Genomic DNA, 14161 nt, shown 5'->3' with positions numbered 1-14161 from the left:
TCCTGGTGAGCCCTTTCAATGGCGATCCATTCAATCTGATCTAATGGAGAGGTCAGTTTGGCTTAATGAGGACAGATTGCAACAATAACAGCAGATTAACTGTGAATATTCTAAGATTCTGAGAGTGTGTTTGGAGGGCCAGTCAGTTGTAAATCAGTGAGGGATTATGCAAATACCCTGCGGCTGAGGCTCACAGCCTGAGTCCTGGGGCTCGAACAAAGGGGTCAAGCCAGCTCTCTCCCACTGCTAGCTAACTTTCAATCACAAAAAAGAGACTTGGTCCAGAGCAAAATGGAGACAGAAAGAGAGGGGGATGTCAAATCCTTGCATGCGACCCCATATGCATCCCCCGCAGTGCTTCGACTCAGTTGGGACAAGTGTGTGTGCACGGGACTCACGGAGTGTGTGCGGAGCACTGCAATGATTTTGGACAGGGCCATGTTCCACAGCTCGTCTGTGAAGGCTCTGGTCACCAGGCCTTGGGTGGCATGTAATATGTGATCCTCCACCACAAAGAACCTGCAAAGCATGATGGGAGACGGCATTACTTGAAGCATATCGACTCTGTAGATTAGAAAATAGACTTACAGCCCTGCACATAAATAACTTCACGAATAAATCCAGATTTAACTTACCCGACAATCTGATTAAAGTATTTCCTGTAGCCCTCCACTGTCTCGTGCTGGAGTGAAGCACATATAATTAAAAAACATCAAAACAAATAAAACAGACAGGATTGTTCAAAGATCAAAGAATACTAACCATGTTAGACTGAGGCTGCAGTACTAATCTCGCTTGTTTTTTTCTTTGCTTCCTATAGTAATTTTCAAATGTCTCTCTGTCTCCCTATAAAGAAACAGATAAAAAATTAATATCCATTTAATCTGATTTATACCAGAGCATTCACCTTGCACGGCATACAATTACCATATTTTTCGGACTATAAGTCGCACCTGAGTATAAGTCACATCAGTCCAAAAATACGTCATGATGAGGAAAAAATATATATAAGTCGCACTGGACATTTATTTAGAACCAAGAACCAATAGAAAACATTACCGTCTACAGCTGCGAGAGGGCGCTCTATGTGTTCAGTGTAGACTACAGGAGCACTGAGCAGCATAGAGCGCCCTCTCGCAGCTGTAGATGGTAATGTTTTCTATTGGTTCATTTCTCTTGGTTCATTTCTCTCGGTTCATGTCAAATTAATTTTGATAAATAAGTCACACCTGACTATAAGTCGCAGGACCTACCAAACTATGAAAAAAAGTGCGACTTATAGTCCGGAAAATACGGTATGCATTTTACCCCATAGCAAACTGCAGTGGAGATTTACCAGATTAAGGCACACAAGACACGGATCCCAAACCAGTCAACTGTAACATCACTGATTGACTACAGCCATTTATTTGCAATTTCACTTGATGTTGTTGTTGAACGGTGCTTTCTACTAAGCTCTTTTGTGCTATCTTGTGCCTCGAGTTTCATGGGAGTCATACTCCAGGACTCCACATCACAAGTGCAATGCTGGATCAGGTGGGCTACCAAGCAAGTTCACTACATCTGAAAAGCCATACATATCAACAAGGTTGGGCCGTATTTTAATGATCTAAGTGCATGGTCTAAAGTGCACGGCCCAGGTGCACTGAGGGCATTTCCGAATCCACTTTTGCAAGTATAAAATGGTCGGAGCTCCCGGCACGTGATCTAAAAGGGTTATCCCTATTCTCTTAATGAGTGATGGGTGTGTTTTTAGGCATAACGTGCAATAAACCAATCAGGGTTTATCTCCCATTATTTTACACTGTAATCCTTTCATTTTTAACATTTGGCATGTTTGTGTACTGCTGCGCATTTTCTACTAACACGCTTTTTAAATAACAAAAAAAAAAAAAATGTTGCGCCATTGACTTTAGACCAGGTTTAAGTTGGTCTATGGAGCAGTCTATTTACAGTACCTCAAAATAGTAAAGCGCCAACAATGCGCCTGAACACACCTCCTTTTTAGACCAGCACACCCATGGGCGCAAATGCATTTACTATTTAAAGGTGCAATGTGTAAATTGTAGCGACATCTAGAGGTGAGGTTGCGAATTGCAACCAACGGCTCAGTCCCCCACTCCCCCTCCTTTTAGAGAAGCTAAGGTGGCCGACACAGGTAAAGATCGTCGTCAGTAAAGACAGCAGAGAGCAATGAGATTTCTTTACAAAGGTAAATCAAAGAATTAGATTTACTTAATTTTTCAATAAATCGATGTTATTGCAAATTTTTATGTACTTGTTTATCATTGTGACAGTGTGTTATTCGCAAGAATAACAAAGTGACGAAACGCGAGGAAACTTCCATGTAAGGGGACCCGCGGTGTACATAGATATAAACTGCCCAATCTAAGGTAATAAAAACATAACGGTCCATTAAGTGAGGTATTTATACACCTCTGAAAACATAGTTATGTATATTATATTGCATTAATGTAAATAGATCATTGTAAATATTACATATTGCACCTTATGCTGGGTGTATGATAGGGCCTGTTATGTGATTTTGAGGTCAAAACATAGTATTGTGCATGGAACTGTCTCGATTTATGGATTATTTGCCCCGTTCTCAAATTTTGTGTCAAACGGAATAAAGCTGGTTGCCATTTTGTTGCATAGAGATAATTTCTGCTGGAAACTGCAGTGAAGTGTATGTACAAGTACATTTGTGTGGTTTGGCTGAAATGTAGGCAGTCATGTGTTTACAGTGATCATTTGTTGATTGAAACATGCAATTTCTGTGAATACTGTATAAAGCACCTACACCCCCCGCTCTTTCTCTCTCTCTGTGTGTGGCTGAAGAGTGGCCCTCGGCCCTTGCCAGCACCTGTGAGCGCTCGGGTAGCACAACGGTCAAAAGCGCTCATGTTCTCATTAACTGAACCACTGAGGGGAAAGCCCTCGACTCATTCTACGGCCAGTGAATGCACCGCAGTTTGTGCACAATCTGAATGCCGAAGCGAGGAACATTTTCACTGCTTTGTTTTTACGGCGAAAAGGGGGTTACTGCTCGGTCAGTCCCATTAGATGCTGCATTCTGACCCCTTTTGTTGGCGTGTTGAAGGACTCGGGATTAGTTCTGACCAGATGAGCGATTACACCAAGCGCTAACAAACTCAATCTCACCTCTCCACAGTTTGCGTTTGGTTTAAAGCAAAAATAATATTGATGGCTCGACAGTCAAAACTCTGGAAATCCCATTGCTTTTATAAGCCATTAATGTTTGAGATGCCACTTGGGAGAAAAGTACTTCAATGAAAACGCACTGTCAACTCAGAGGCTGGGGACCTATTAGAAACAGATCAACAGGAATGTTTCTCGATAAAACACATATTGTGTTCTACTGCAGAACCCAAACCGGCTTTCATAACAGGTTAAGCTTTTGATATATCAATTGTTCACTGTGTTCCCGGTACATCTGGAGTGAAAGAGACACTGGGAATTACCAAAACAGTGTAGATGTGAAGACATCGGTAGACTGGCGAAAAATCCACCAGATCCTGTGCCGTCAAGACCTTAAAAAGAAAACCGACAAGGTTAAAGGAACATTTCCTGAAGCAATGGATTAAACAATGATGCTTCAACTATGTTTATGATGTTTTGAAAATATATCTTTGAATTGAAAAGTGATCAAAGAGCACAAAGATTCAACAAAACATTCCTTCAAACAAAGGCTGTTTTAAGCATTTAAATATATTATTGGTTTATAATATGGTAAACAAGAAAAATAATAAATTTTTATATATTGTATAAATACTGTAAATTCACATATTTTCATTACAGTAATGGTAATATATTTAAATTATACTTTAAGTATAATTAAAGTTTCTATACAACATGGTATAAAAATATAAGTAATAAATAATTATTAATAATAAATTATAATAATATATATTTTTTGAATTCTATTTTAAGTATTAGGCAATTGAGCATTATATTAAGTTTAATTAAATTATTTATGCATCATGGGATTTGTTGTACTGGCCTTACATTGTTGTAACACCAATTTATGCTGCTTTTAATAGTAAACATCATGTTCAAATCCTTTTTTATTTTAATGAATTAAATATTATTACCAATAATCAGAGGGAAATGTTTGCCGTTCTAAAAATAAATAAACTGAATGATTCTAAATGAATTTTCTTTGTCAAATATAATTTTGGGATGAAATCTGGATGTTTTCTAGACGTCCTGGATGTTAATGCCAGACATCGAGCAGTGCCACAGTATGGTGCTTCAAAAAAGGATTTATTTTGGTTATTTTGGGCTTGATGACGCTACCTCCTCATCCATCTCCTCTTCATCCGCTGCCTCTGTGATCAGGCCATTGTGATGAAGCGGTGTTCGACTGTTCAGACCGTACAGAGGTTTGGCACAGCTCAGAGTCACCTGCTTCTGCACCGCACTGTTAAACGTACGGTGCTGCTGAGCCTGAGAGAAAATCAAAAACAACCTCAATAGTTTACAATGCAAGTCTCTGCAACCTTAGATTTCTATTTGTGATGTGTGCAACATATTTTGTACATATCATTTCTATTTCAAAACCTACTCAGGTGTCTACATAGATCAATTTAAAGCATCCCGTTTTTGCTCTGGCTGTTCCAAAAGTAAGCCAGCATTAACATGCATACAACAAGCTCTGAAATCAGTCTATTCTCTCATGCACTTTGAATGATATTATAGACACCTATGTACAGCACTCCAAATCATACACTTATGAGTATCTATTCAGTTAGGAAGCAACCATAGACTAGGTTTTGAAACAGCAACATTTACAACTGCCTATTTAATCAAATCAAATCATACCTGTCTCATTGCAGTTTCACCAATTTTATCCGAGTGCTTTCGGATACTCTCTAAGAAGTCTTTCAGGTCGGACATGGAGATCTCCTTAATCTCCTCTCTGAGTTTTGGGAGTGTCTCAGCCATGATTTGGCAGAACCTGTACTGGCTCACTCTGGGAATATAAATGTTTTCTAGCTGCTCCATGGTTTTCAATGCAGAGTAGTATCTGAAAAGGAAATGATTCATGTCAGTCATCAGTTTAAATGTCTCTTAAACCCCCTTATAATCACTGAAATATCAATAAGATGACAGAAATGAGATGATAATAAAGAGTAACTTGGTTTTGAAATTCTTTATAAAAACATCTGGGTTACAGTGAGACACTTGAGACACTAGGGTTAAAACTGTACATTGAAATGGACTGCGGCATCGATCAAATGACTAATAATATCATGTACTGCCACAACACACACAAACAATTAGATGCACCTTTATTTTGACACTCACGTCCATCGACTGTTCTATGCATTTCACAGAGGTGACATGAAATATTTGAGAAGTTATAACAACCAACTGGGATATAGTATTGGCAACTTTCAAGACCAATTAAAAGTTTATTTTGGTTGCCATTGTTAGTTAATAAAAATGTAATTGTAAAATAGGAACATAATTTTGTAATAAATCTTAACAAATTGTGATTGCGGCATGTTTTGATGTAGCTGTAAAAATCTGTAAAAAGAGAATCAGTGTCAGATCGTATCATGATGAAAGTGAATGGAGCCAATCTGTACTCACTGTTTTAACAGTACAGCCACAAGATGTAAACCATATGTGCATTAACCTGATTTTAGTGTATAGAAAACAGCTTACTAACCTTTTCAGTGTAATGTCATATTCAATTTTACAAGTCCGTTGCCATAAAACCCTAACATAACTGTAAAAATACAACTTTACAGCTCTAAAATGATATTCTTGACATACAAAATATTATTCTACAAAAAGTTGCCGTATTCACTTTTGTTGCAAATGCCTCATTGTAACTTTTTTTTAAAGAAAACAAGACACGATTCACTTTCTGTTGCCATAACTGCTGTTGATTTAGCTTGACTTACTGAACTCAGAATATTACTGTAACTGTCAGAGTAATTCACACACAAATGCAGTGAAGTTCACAGACCGCAAGCAGTTTGTAAATCAAGATATATGTGTGTGTGCATCAGAAATACATTTCTGAATCTTGTCATGTGCATTTGTGAATCTTGAGTGCATTTGTAAATGTTGTTTTCATTTCTGAATTGTGTGTGCCTTTCCAAATTTTGTGTGCATTTTTGAATTTTGTAAGCATTTGTGAATCTTCTGTGCTTTTTACATTTTGTGTGTGCATTTGTGAATTTTGTGCGCATTTGTGTATCCTGTGTGTGTATTTATGAATTATGTGTGTGCATGTATGAATCCTATGTGTGCATATGTGAATGTAGTGTGTGGATTTATCTTTATTGATACTCTTTTGGCTCCATATTAAATGATCCATCAGAAATCATTCTAATATGCTGATTTGCCGCTCAAGAAACATTTGTTATTATTATCAATGCTCAAAACTGTTTTTGCTGGTTAATATTTTGTGAACTGTGGAGTACCACTAAAAAATTAAGTAAGATTAAAAATAAATAAATAAAGACACAAATACTTTTATTCAGCAAGGATGCATTGCATTGATCCACAGTAAAATTAAAGACAATTATAAGGATACAAAATATTCAGTTTCAAATAAATGCTGTTTTGTTTTTTGTTTATCTAAGAATCCCCCCCAAAACGATCAGTTTCTACAAAAACAGCAGCACAACTTTTTTCAAAGCTGATAATATTTTTTAGTTATAATTTTTACTGTATTTTTGATCAAAAACTTTGCTGAGATTGTTTTTGATTATCCGAATCTTCAAAAAAAAACATAATTATTCAAAATAATTTAAATATGTCCGTTGGTATATATGCAACACGGGCTCAACTTGCACAATGCATCGTCTCATTACTCTTATTATCAAATTTTTAATTTTTATTACTGGAACATTTCAATCACCAAAATAAAAGTTTTAAGTTGTATTTGGACCGCAAAGTGCACACTTTAAAGGGTTAGTTCACCCAAAAAGGAAAATTAGGAGAACAAGTCAATCTTTTGTTCGTTATCTGGCTCGGCTCGGTGTTCATCTTCAGTTCTCTCTTCACAGCAGTTCAGTCAGTGTACGGTTTGAGTAAACGAATTACTCCGGGATATTGTTTTTTTTAACTCAGCCACATTAAAAGAGTTAACAGTTTAAGTCATTTGTGGATTAATGCTTATTGGAAACGTGAACCATTTTAAACGATTCAGTTCGATTTGGTGGAGATCTGGTTACCATATTTTACACACTATAAGACACACTCAATGAATGGCCTATTTTAGAACTGTTTTCATATATACGGTGCACCGGATTATAAGGCGCATAGAATAGAAGATACTGCAGTCAAACGTTTGACTGTGTTTGCGTTATGCATCCACTAGATGGAGCTGTGCTATAGGGGATGTCAACATTTTGACAGAGCGCCTTGATCCATATATAAGGTGCTCCGGATTATAAGGTGCACTGTCGTTTTTTGAGAAAATTAAAGGCTTTTAAGTGCGCCTTATAGTGCGGAAAATACTGTACATCGAGTGATTCGTTCGCGAACCGGACATCACTACACTGCAGTGAACTCGCTCACAACAGACCGGAAGAGAAGACAATGCTGAATAAAGTTGCAGTTTTTGTTATTTTTGGACCAAAATGTATTTTCGATGCTTCAAAAAATTCTAACTGACCCTCTGATGTCACATGGACTACTTTGATGATGTTTTTCTTACCTTTCTGGACATGTACAGTATACCGTACACACAGCTTCAATGGAGGGACTGAGAGCTCTCGGACTAAATCTAAAACATCTTAAACTGTGTTCTGAAAATGAACGGAGATCTCACGGGTTCAGAATCACATGAGGGTGAGTTATTAATGACATCATTTTCATTTTTGGGTGAATTTAAACCTATCATGATGTTACTGAACTTGTGAGCTGATTTTTATTTTTTTATTTTTTTACCTTTTTAAAGAGATTCTATTTCTAACCTATTTTGTCAACATTAATGAATATGGCTGATTTGCGAAAAAAGATAAAACCTCACATTAGCCCAGATAAGCAGTAAGTTACCTTTTCGATTCAAGCTGCTCCTTCAATTTGCTGTACATTTCCAGGACTGCAGAAGTGTAAACAAAAGACAGCAGGATTTCAAGTAAAAACTGAAACATTTTCACCATTCAGAAGTAAACTTCGACTATCCCTTTTTGAAAGAAGCAGAGCAAAGAAACCACAACCTAACTGAATTTTTCTACAGAATTATCCAATAGGTTTCTTTATTAAACCACTTTAAAAAGTTTCACTTCATATTTTCACGTGAACGCGTCATCTCACCAGGAATGCAGAGCTGCAGCTTCTCCACCGTGGTGGCCATGTTCCTCTGTTGAATTCGGCAGCGGATGACTTCCTCCGTTTGGGCCTTCACCTTACATAAGGGAAGGTCAAAGAGTGTGAAGCCCTCTCAATTAACGAGACAGTCCTCTCTGTGCTATTGTTCAATAATCAACATTCTGTGCCTCTGCCCATCTAACGGCAGACATACTAACAAAGCCAGACTGTGCCATACCTCCCGTCCGGCGTCTTGAAGTCTTCGATTGGTGTCGCTCACTTGGCCCTTAAAACATAATATCACTTTTGTTAGACAAATAAGCCCACAATTCCTCGTTGTAACTGCTCACCCTTGTAATCAGATCATACTTCATGAGGAGTCAAGAACAAAGCCATGCAAATTCAAATTAAATGTGCAGCGGGAACTTGAACTTTTGGTCGGCGGGGAGCTTTTATGGCCGGTAATCGCTTCTGACAGCCCTTTCTAACAGATTCTGTGACAAACTTCTGAATTTTACTTGGGATTTTTGAACTTTGGTTGTTCCTCTGGCTCTGTCAAACAATTCAAATCAATGACCCAATTGACCATTGGTCCCTTGTTGGTAACTTCAATGAGCTCTATGTGCCATTCATTGTCAGGGGTAAAATGCGGATTGCATTTTCTGGTAATTAAACATTGGGTTTTTTTCTTCTTTTTTTTTCAGCTGAACACAAACACTGGGTGGCTGATTAACATCAAATGTGAAAACCTCCACACCACAGCGCCAGTATAGTGCTGCAGGTGCAGGGACCGCACGGCCACAGACTTTCCCACATATTAAGTCTCATTAGGTCATCGTAATTTTCGAGTTTATTAAAAATCTCATTTATTCGTGAACAAAGAGGGCCCAGTGACCTCATTGATGCCGTATGTGCTCTCTTGTTATCTGAATATGCTTCATATAATTTGGGTCTAATTACGAGGATTGGTGAGCCACTCCTGTGCCGTTTGGTCACCATCTTTCACTCTGGGAAGTGGAAAGGGAGCTAAAGAGAACTGGCATATGATTCCAGAGCAAAACCTGAACCCCGTGAATGCACAATGACCCAACCATCGCAGATAAAAACTAGACACCATGGGCATGTCATGGGCATACAAACGTTTTTCAGGAGAATGGTGCTTCATATTTCTTAATGCAATTTCAAGGCAATATAATTGTCTACCGTATACTCCATTGTAGAAGAACGTATACATTTTATTGGGGATGACCGAGAAAAGTTTGATATTAAATTACATATGTAATGGACACCGGTTATGCTCATCATTGGTATCACTTTTGAAGGCATTTTGAGCAAAACAGCTCCATGTTTAGCTCCATATTTACCAGAAGATGGAAGTGTGTTACACAGAACCTCTATTCATCCAAAGTTAAGATGAATAATAATAGAAAGCTCTCTTGGCAAACTGTTTCAAACTCCTGAACTGAACTCTAACTGAATTTAAATTTGGCCCAATTTTGTACAAAACTGCATCACATCAGTTTCTTTGTTTTTTCAATTTCGCTTGAAGCATATACCGCGCTCTTAAATTTCAGGGGGAGATAAAAAATATATTTTTAAAGTCTAATAAGGTATAAAAAATTAGGGATGCACCGAAAATTCGGCCACCGAAAATTTTCGGCCGAGAATGGCCTTTTCGGTTTTCGGCCGATAGACTTTTATCACCGAAACAACACGGCCGAAATGTTGTGATGACGGCAAACAGGAACCGCGACCTGCACGTGCACCTGAATAGCAAAGACCACGAGCTCCCCGCGACATTCACTTCACACCAGTGAGAAGATTCTCTCTCTTCTTATTCTTTTATTCGCAGCACTAAAGCGTCTCCTAACAAAGAGATTGAGACGGACCACGAAGTGAAAACAAAGAAAAGCACAGTCTTATAGAGTCTGTTAGCACACGTCTCATTGAGATCTTTTCGGATCCTCTGCACTTCATCGCGAATGTGCTTGATCCGCGTTATAAAGACCATTACTTGGATGCGGAAATAAGGCAGCGCGCACGAGAAATGATCCAGGCGCCGCTGGATGCGGAGAACCCGCGTGGAGACGGAGAAGAGCCAAGCGCAGGAGACTGAGATCATAGCGCAGAAAAAAAGACTGGTTTCTGCACCAGATGAGGGGCATGCACCATCGTTGTCTGATATGTTCAGTGGAATTCTGCAAGAAATTGCCTCAAATAATAATAATACGTTGGCTATTTTGTTCTTAGGCTACTATATATATATATATGTATGTATGTGTGTGACATCTCATAATGTGAGATTTCTGCTTTAATTTTATAAAAAAATTATTTATGCCCTGGCCCTATTTAAATACACTCTCTCAAATATTTCTCAAATGTCAGGCAGATGACAAGCTCAACTGCTCAACAGCTAGATGGTTATCCGTCTGAAGTCCCCATCCCCAGAAGTGATAACAGTCTTGCCAACTGGAGAAGTAATGCACTTTCTAGTCCTAAAGAGAAAAATTTCAAATGCACTTCACCTAAATGCACTTTGTTTTTATGAGAGAACAGTTCATTTTAAAACCTTTCTGCAGGCCAGTAGGCCAGTACATTATTTAATATACACATGAGTGGGATACATTTTTAGTTTGAATTTTATTTTATACTGTGCATTGTTGCAATGTGCTTAATAAATATTTGCATAATTTGTAATTATGTATTTTTATGTTGTTGTTTTTTAAAATAAGTTATGTAATTGTAATTTTAAGTAAAGTAAGTAAAGTACTTAATTTTAGTAAAGTTAGTACACGGTCATAGCAATAAATGCAATGGTACTAATAATTGGCATAATTTCTTTCGGTGTTTCGGTTTCGGTTTTCGGCCTTGGATTTCTCTTTTTCGGTTTTCGGTTTCGGCCAAGAATTTTCATTTCGGTGCATCCCTATAAAAAATAAGACACTGGAAAAACATGCATTTGAAATTAACTACCCCCATTACAAAAATAGGCAAAAGACATATGTAAATATGTTGTGAATTTTCTATATATCACCCAGCATTGTTTAGTATAATGGTTTATATTACTGATACTATTTTACCACAATATTTAACAGGAAAATATTATAATTTATCTCAATAATAAGAACGCATAATATGCTTCTAATCCCTGAAATAATTGCAATTATGATTTCCACGTACCATCAGCTTCTCAGCATCTGCTCGGACTTTCAGCAGTTCTGTGATGGCGTCCACGAATCCCTGATGATGGAAGTTGCACATTTTCTCAATCTCTCGGTCATGGTTGCGTATTCTGGCATCAAGTTTCTCCATAAACCTTTTGTGTGCGTTGGGCTGATCATCGTAAACGGATCTACAGAACAAACATCCAAGTAATACATTAAACTAGTTCCAACAAACAGAGATACTGCAGAAATATTCTTTAAAGATCTTAAAGTGTCCCATGAATATCATCTCATCTTTATTTACATTAACAGTGACACATCTTTTTTTTTACATATACAGTATTGTTCAAAATAATAGCAGTACAATGTGACTATCCAGAATAATCAAGGTTTTTAGTATATTTTTTATTGCTACGTGGCAAACAAGTTACCAGTAGGTTCAGTAGATTGTCAGAAAACAAACAAGACCCAGCATTGATGATATGCAGCTCTTAAGGCTGTGCAATTGGGCAATTAGTTGAAAGGGGTGTGTTCAAAAAAATAGCAGTGTCTACCTTTGACTGTACAAACTCAAAACTATTTTGTACAAACATTTTTTTTTTCTGGGATTTAGCAATCCTGTGAATCACTAAACTAATATTTAGTTGTATGACCACAGTTTTTTAAAACTGCTTGACATCTGTGTGGCATGGAGTCAACCAACTTGTGTCACCTCTCAGCTGTTATTCCACTCCATGATTCTTTAACAACATTCCACAATTCATTCACATTTCTTGGTTTTGCTTCAGAAACAGCATTTTTGATATCACCCCACAAGTTCTCAATTGGATTAAGGTCTGGAGATTGGGCTGGCCACTCCATAACATTAATTTTGTTGGTTTGGAACCAAGACTTTGCCCGTTTACTAGTGTGTTTTGGGTCATTGTCTTGTTGAAACAACCATTTCAAGGGCATGTCCTCTTCAGCATAGGGCAACATGACCTCTTCAAGTATTTTAACATATGCAAACTGATCCATGATCCCTGGTATGCGATAAATAGGCCCAACACCATAGTAGGAGAAACATGCCCATATCATGATGCTTGCACCTCCATGCTTCACTGTCTTCACTGTGTACTGTGGCTTGAATTCAGAGTTTGGGGGTCGTCTCACAAACTGCCTGTGGCCCTTGGACCCAAAAAGAACAAATTTACTCTCATCAGTCCACAAAATGTTCCTCCATTTCTCTTTAGGCCAGTTGATGTGTTCTTTGGCAAATTGTAACCTCTTCTGCACATGCCTTTTTTTTAACAGAGGGACTTTGCGGGGGATTCTTGAAAATAGATTAGCTTCACACAGACGTCTTCTAACTGTCACAGTACTTACAGGTAACTCCAGACTGTCTTTGATCATCCTGGAGGTGATCATTGGCTGAGCCTTTGCCATTCTGGTTATTCTTCTATCCATTTTGATGGTTGTCTTCCGTTTTCTTCCACGTCTCTCTGGTTTTGCTCTCCATTTTAAGGCATTGGAGATCATTTTAGCTGAACAGCCAATCATTTTTTGCACCTCTTTATAGGTTTTCCCCTCTCTAATCAACTTTTTAATCAAAGTACGCTGTTCTTCTGAACAATGTCTTGAACGACCCATTTTCCTCAGCTTTCAAATGCATGTTCAACAAGTGTTGGCTTCATCCTTAAATAGGGGCCACCTGATTCACACCTGTTTCTTCACAAAATTGATGACCTCAGTGATTGAATGCCACACTGCTATTTTTTTGAACACACCCCTTTCAACTAATTCAACTAATTGCCCAATTGCACAGCCTTAAGAGCGTGCATATCATGAATGCTGGGTCTCATTTGTTTTCTGAGAATCTACTGAACCTACTGGTAACTTGTTTGCCACGTAGCAATAAAAAAATATACGAAAAACCTTGATTATTCTGGTTAGTCACATTGTACTGCTATTATTTTGAACAATACTGTACCACACACAGCATTTTAAAGTTCTATATTTTAATGGCAAAAAGCATTATTTTTGTGTAAACACTTTGTGATTGCTTTCAGATAACACACACACACACTTCAGTACTCTGCAGGTGTTATCAATCTAAAAGCATGTGTGTTACAGTAGCTGTAACTGTAGCTGAGAGCTGGCGAGGTGAGGGCAACAGACGGGCTGCTTCTTCAGTGTGCTATGAGATCACAGAGTGTGCTGCCCTCCTCACTGCTCCAGATGGCTCTCGCAGTGAAGAAGAACAGTCCGAGATGATTCGGGCTCTTCACTCACTTCCTGACACAGATCCAGAGGACGTGTGAAGGGAACTGCACCAGCTGACACCGTACTGCATTACTTCTCATTCACAATCAACATGAAACAGTGAACTGGCCATTCTACTTCCATAAAGTATTTCAAAAATGTTAATAATAATTCTGGGGACTTTTCATCTATTAGTGTTTGACTGGATTCAGAAAATTGTATAAAATACCTTTTTTTTTTTGGCTGCAATCTATAAAAATTGGGTTAAAATGAAGTGACTATGAAAAAATATACTACACAATGTGAGTGAGAACCACTAGAGTGCAGAATATGCTGCTGCTGAAGAGATGCACGAATAGTTTTCCAACGGCACCACCCTGTGGGCAACAAGGAAACAGAGCACGTGGGATCACTGATGCACATAGATGCATATTTTTTAAACAAACCAGCAGCCATCG

The 14161-nt window shown here is 38.0% G+C and overlaps 1 protein-coding gene across 7 annotated transcripts in view; it reads right to left on the bottom strand.

Annotated features, from left to right (window-relative positions):
* exoc6 (exocyst complex component 6) overlaps nucleotides 1–14161 on the bottom strand; it is a 53919-nt gene that overhangs the window by 30046 nt on the left and 9712 nt on the right. For all 7 annotated transcript variants that reach the window (XM_026222995.1, XM_026222993.1, XM_026222997.1 and 4 more), the window contains exons 2-11: nucleotides 11479–11650; nucleotides 8537–8584; nucleotides 8305–8395; nucleotides 8044–8089; nucleotides 4846–5050; nucleotides 4321–4470; nucleotides 3486–3554; nucleotides 763–846; nucleotides 636–682; nucleotides 399–519 (exon numbers count right to left, since the gene is read on the bottom strand). In XM_026222995.1, the coding sequence (XP_026078780.1) occupies nucleotides 399–519; nucleotides 636–682; nucleotides 763–846; nucleotides 3486–3554; nucleotides 4321–4470; nucleotides 4846–5050; nucleotides 8044–8089; nucleotides 8305–8395; nucleotides 8537–8584; nucleotides 11479–11650 (1033 nt within the window). The remainder of the gene's footprint in view (nucleotides 1–398; nucleotides 520–635; nucleotides 683–762; nucleotides 847–3485; nucleotides 3555–4320; nucleotides 4471–4845; nucleotides 5051–8043; nucleotides 8090–8304; nucleotides 8396–8536; nucleotides 8585–11478; nucleotides 11651–14161) is intronic.

Source organism: Carassius auratus, chromosome 37 (genome assembly GCF_003368295.1).
Source record: "Carassius auratus strain Wakin chromosome 37, ASM336829v1, whole genome shotgun sequence".
NCBI classification, from domain to species: domain Eukaryota; kingdom Metazoa; phylum Chordata; class Actinopteri; order Cypriniformes; family Cyprinidae; genus Carassius; species Carassius auratus.
This window is presented reverse-complemented; position numbering and strand designations above follow the sequence as displayed.